At 42.5% G+C, this 4,808-nt stretch overlaps 1 protein-coding gene across 8 annotated transcripts in view; it reads left to right on the forward strand.

Annotated features, from left to right (window-relative positions):
* Window positions 1-4,808, forward strand: part of ehbp1 (EH domain binding protein 1) — a 147,587-nt gene that overhangs the window by 52,083 nt on the left and 90,696 nt on the right. For 7 of the 8 annotated variants that reach the window (XM_032540855.1, XM_032540856.1, XM_032540857.1 and 4 more), the window contains 3 exons: window positions 701-838; window positions 1,768-2,032; window positions 4,281-4,527. In XM_032540855.1, coding sequence (XP_032396746.1) covers window positions 701-838; window positions 1,768-2,032; window positions 4,281-4,527 — 650 coding nt within the window. The remainder of the gene's footprint in view (window positions 1-700; window positions 839-1,767; window positions 2,033-4,280; window positions 4,528-4,808) is intronic. The other variant, XM_032540858.1, reaches the window with a different exon arrangement.

Below are 4,808 nucleotides of genomic sequence, written 5' to 3' on the forward strand. Positions count from 1 at the left end.
CACACACACACACACACACACACACACACACACACAGATGTATGTAAGTGCTTACCCATGCACAAGTACACTTTCCATGGCCTAAAAAGGGTCATGAATGTTGTCAGTAAGAAGCAAGGAAAAGTGCTGGACCTCTTATCAGCTACCACTACTTCACATAGCCAACCTACATATAGACCAAAGGATACACACTCACAGAGCACTTTTTCACATTCTGACATAGCGCTCAGCACCACTTCTTGGCATCTACTTCACACACATTTAAACTCTTTTCAAACTGACCGACACCCTGGCAGCATGTGATTGAGCTACAGTGAGGATGATGAAGATAAATTGGACAAATCTCCGCCTTCCCAACCGGGATCTCCATAGCAACTCTCTACTGCCTTACTGTTTCCCACAGTAACCCCTCCATACCACACAAATTGTTCCAGAATGCCTGCACATGCATTGAAGTGGGCTGAGGTGACAGAGGAGCACAGAAAAGTTTAGGCGCCGCTTCTCAGTAAGATTACTTCCACAAGACTAAATGGTCTTTACGCTCGTGGTTCACTCCAAAGTGCAGATATTGGTATATTTGGTTTTGTGAATGTTTGTATTCATTTCATTTGGGGAAATGTATTGTTTTGTAGCCTTTATTTTGAGACTCTGTTGTCTGCGGTTCGTGCTTATGACTTTATGTTTGACTCTGTGGCAACAGAGCTCATCAACAAGCTGAACTTCCTGGAAGACGAGGATCAGGAAGCGTCTCCTGACATGGGCACAAATCCCTTCGATGAACCTGATGGCGACCTTCATCCTAACCACCTCAACCCGTTTGGTGATCCTGACGAGGAAGGTATGTTCAACTCTGTCAGCATGTGACAAAAACATATTCAATCCGATTTTCTTGTGGTATAAGGACGTTGCCTCTAAAATTCTGGCTGGTTTTAGGCTTTGGTCTCATTATGAAGTAATGTTACCACAATAAAAGTGTTTATTTTGGGGAGTGTTAGTGGAATGACAGGTGGTACAAGTTGACAGTTTTGGATGTGCACATTCCTTGAATGTGTGTAGTCATGTGTAACTATAGCAGGTAGGCTTTAAGGCTTTCAGTCAGACAGCTAAACCAATATTTTAGTCTGACCACCTGTGTAGCCAGGTGTACTAGTATAGATTATTTTTTGAGAGGCATGCTCCCACACACATAAAGCTCCCACTTTGATGCTTGTTTGCTTGTTTAATCTGAACCGTATTGTCTGTATGAGTCTAGCTTTTTGCTTTCTTGTGCAAGTTATTTATTTTTTTATCTACTTTCTTGGCACACAAAAATGTGCCTTTTTGAATTAGGCAATGAGTTGGACTTATACAAATAACCATATATTAGTCTTAATTGTCTTCTAAGTGAATTAATGTAAACCAAATATGGATAAACAAACTACAAAATGTGAATGTTAATTGATATAAGGAAATGGACGTAGACATCTGATTGGAAGCAAATACTACTGACATTAGCATAATAAAACAATCCAGACGGAATCACATGGTTGATTTGTGGCTCAGCTTGTTATAAGGTATTTTAAAAAACAATATAAGAAAGCAAATAGGCAGGAAAGTCCATAATGCTTAGCTAGTTACCAGGACTACTGTCACATTTATTTTGACTGACAAGCAACCAAAGTCCTTCTCAAATAAAAATTATAATATTGGGCCATTGTAAGTGTTTTACAAGTCTCTTATAGTATGTGTTGTACATGCAGTCGGTGCTTTCTCCTTTCTGCCAAGCAGAGCCCCCTGCCCAGCTGGTCTTGAGGCAGCGAGCTGATGATGAATCCTTCTATGGCCACGACCCCTCAAATCCGTTTGATGAGCCAGATGAACCTGGGACTGGAACACCTCCAGCAAACCCCTTCGATGAGCCCGACCAGGACATGGACCTCCAGCCAGACCCAGAACCCCCCAAACCCAGGCAAAGGAAAGGAGTACGGCCTGTCGACATGAGCAAGTACTTATACGCCAACATCTCTCACAACGAGGAGGAGGAGCTTGATGAGTAAGACTCTATGTCTTCATTATGTCCCAATTCTTCATATTTTAATATTTTCAATTAGCTGACAGAGGAAATGGTGAACTACGTGAATTTTCCCACTTTGATTTGCATTAGTTACACTGCCACTTGCATTGGCACAATATTCAGAGACCTGAAGCCCTTGTCATTATATGTACAGGTTTTTTTGTGTGTGTCAGAGTAGTGAAGCCTATGTTATATTGTTTGCTAGAGGGATTTGGATAAACACTCTTTCCTAAACTGTTGAGCATAACAGCAGAATAGCCCATAGTAGAATCAGTCTGGAAGGATTCAGCCTGCCCAGCTTGATTGCTGTTGGCAGGCCAAGTCTTGCACACCCCTCCTTTAAAAGGGGTACTCCCCCCCCCCTCTTTCATGGCAGAGTGACGAGGGAGCTCTATTGACGGGAACAAGGGCCCTGTTGTTTCACTGCATTCTTTAACCTTGTCTCCCTCTCTTGCCTCCTTTGTCGATCCTTCCTTTCCTCTCTCCCATATCAACTTGTTGCCCCATACTTTACCTCCTTGCCATCTTCCTAAACTTCCTTCCTTAAGCTCTGCTCATTTTTATTTCACCTCTCCTCTCGAATCCTACCTCCTCCCCATCCTTCATCGTACAGTTTTACATCACTTCAGTGTTTCTACGCTGTCAGTTAGGTTCAGTGACAAACGGCTTCATAAGCAAGAACATTTTTACATAATGCATTGAATAGTACATCAGTAGATGGCAAAGTGCATCTGCAATGTGTGTCTCCTATCAAGAAAACAAAAACATTCAATAAATCAACGACAGCAGAACTGGTAGTGAAACTGATCTTTGAGAAATAAATAAAAGTCAAATCATTTTCGCTACTCACTTGGCAGAGGTGTGGCTTTATAAGTAAAATAAACCATCCTGTCAAAAAGGGGCCATCTGTTTTGACCTCAGCAAGTTTTTATGATACCCTTTGATCAGTGACTAAGAACTTGAACAAAATTGAAATCTTTCTAGATCCCTCTGCAGTCACACTCAGCACTACACAGACAACTTATGTAGACGAGTGGCCATGCCTAAATTGTGAATGTAAACTTGTAGATTGTGGCTGTTGAGCAAAGCTGTCACACAGATATAGCCATATGTTTCAGTCCTTTTGGCTGTCTAAAGACGGACAGGTTATTGACTGGTATGTTTCTTTTGCTCCATCTCTTACACCAAGAGCCATTCTCTGTTGAATAGAAAGTTCAGGAGGGCAATGCATTGTTTTGACTGAAGCCCTTTCACATGTCTTTTAGCCAGCACTGGTCTGTTAAAATCGCTCTATAGGCCTGCCTGCTTTTCTTTTCTTTTCTTCATTTCCTTCTTTTTTCCCCTCTTCGTATCGCTCTGTGGTTAGATAGACACTGAGTTGCTCTAACCTTCTCTTTCAGACAGATACCTAGTCAATCAGCTTTTTTCATTCTCACTCTCGCTCTCACCCCCACTCTCTCCATCCAATTTGCTTGTTTGCTTAGGATTGCTTGTCCCATGTTGAGTGAATGTCTCAAGAACTTGCCCCTGCTTTCAGTGCCACAAGCATGCCTGTATATTGATAACACTAAGGTATGTGTGTGTGTGTGTGTGCGTGTGTGTCAGTGCATGCTTGCATGTGTGTGTATGCCTTCGTGCTCCTGCCTGTCTGTCAGTAGCCCACCTTGGGCAGTAAGGATATGAGGTCACACAGACCTGACCTCAGTGCACCTGCATCTTCTATTACCCTACCAGTTGTGTGTGTTGTTCATTGTATTGCACCAAACTCTTGTTTCCATGTAGCAATTTCCTTTAACTAAACAATGGGCAGTTGGAGCCAAAGATGGGTTTAAATAGTGCTGCCAATTCATGGCTAGCTATAGGAATGTATAATGTTTCTTGTGTGCTCTCTAGTCTTTATGTAAAGTGCCACTGAATCAATTTGCTGTAATATCCATAGCCAAATAATGCCTAATTATGTGTTGTATCAATTGCACTTTTTTATGTATTTTGTCTATATAAATCCTTCTGGCAGTTTTTGTTATTTCTTGCAATGTTGACAGTTTTGGTGACTTGTTGTTGGTCTTTGAGGAAAAAGGTCATATAAATCTTAATAATTTCACACACTGCACACATCACTATATTCATATTCAAGTTCAAAAAACATTGCAGTCTGTGTTAGACCCATGCACTTTCTAACATGACATCTTGCCTTGTGCTCGCCTGTCACCTCTCCCTCCTTTCTCAGATCCAACCCGTTCTACGAGCCAAGGACATCAAGCCCTGTGCAGCCCTCCGCTGGCAGCACGTCCCTGGATGTGGGCAGCGGCCAGAAGAGGAGGGCTCCACCGCTCCCAAGTTCCAGCCCTGGCCTTGGCCCAAGTGCGCCAGCTCCCAAACCCAGCTCTAGCCCAGACAGGGAGAGAGCCCAGCAAGTCGGGCCCAGCCCAGTTGCAGCGGTGATGGGGAGAGAGCTGGCCTCCTCTTCCCCCAAGGTAAACAGCCTTCACTTAAATGTAATAAACTTGATTCATCCCCTCGACAGCTACACAGTCGCATGTGACAACAAAACCACAATGTTAATTATGATTTTATATCAGAAACTAATCAAATGAGTCTTATCAAAAAAACATATGAGCACGCATCCTTTTATCTATACTCGAAACTATAGACACAGTTAGTACCAAAAAAGTGTTCAGTGTTGATACTAGGGGTGACCTGGGGGCGAAACTGATACAGCATAGTAACACAATATTTTCAGTGGCAATACTGTATC

Source organism: Etheostoma spectabile, chromosome 17, assembly GCF_008692095.1.
Source record: "Etheostoma spectabile isolate EspeVRDwgs_2016 chromosome 17, UIUC_Espe_1.0, whole genome shotgun sequence".
Lineage (NCBI taxonomy): Eukaryota > Metazoa > Chordata > Actinopteri > Perciformes > Percidae > Etheostoma > Etheostoma spectabile.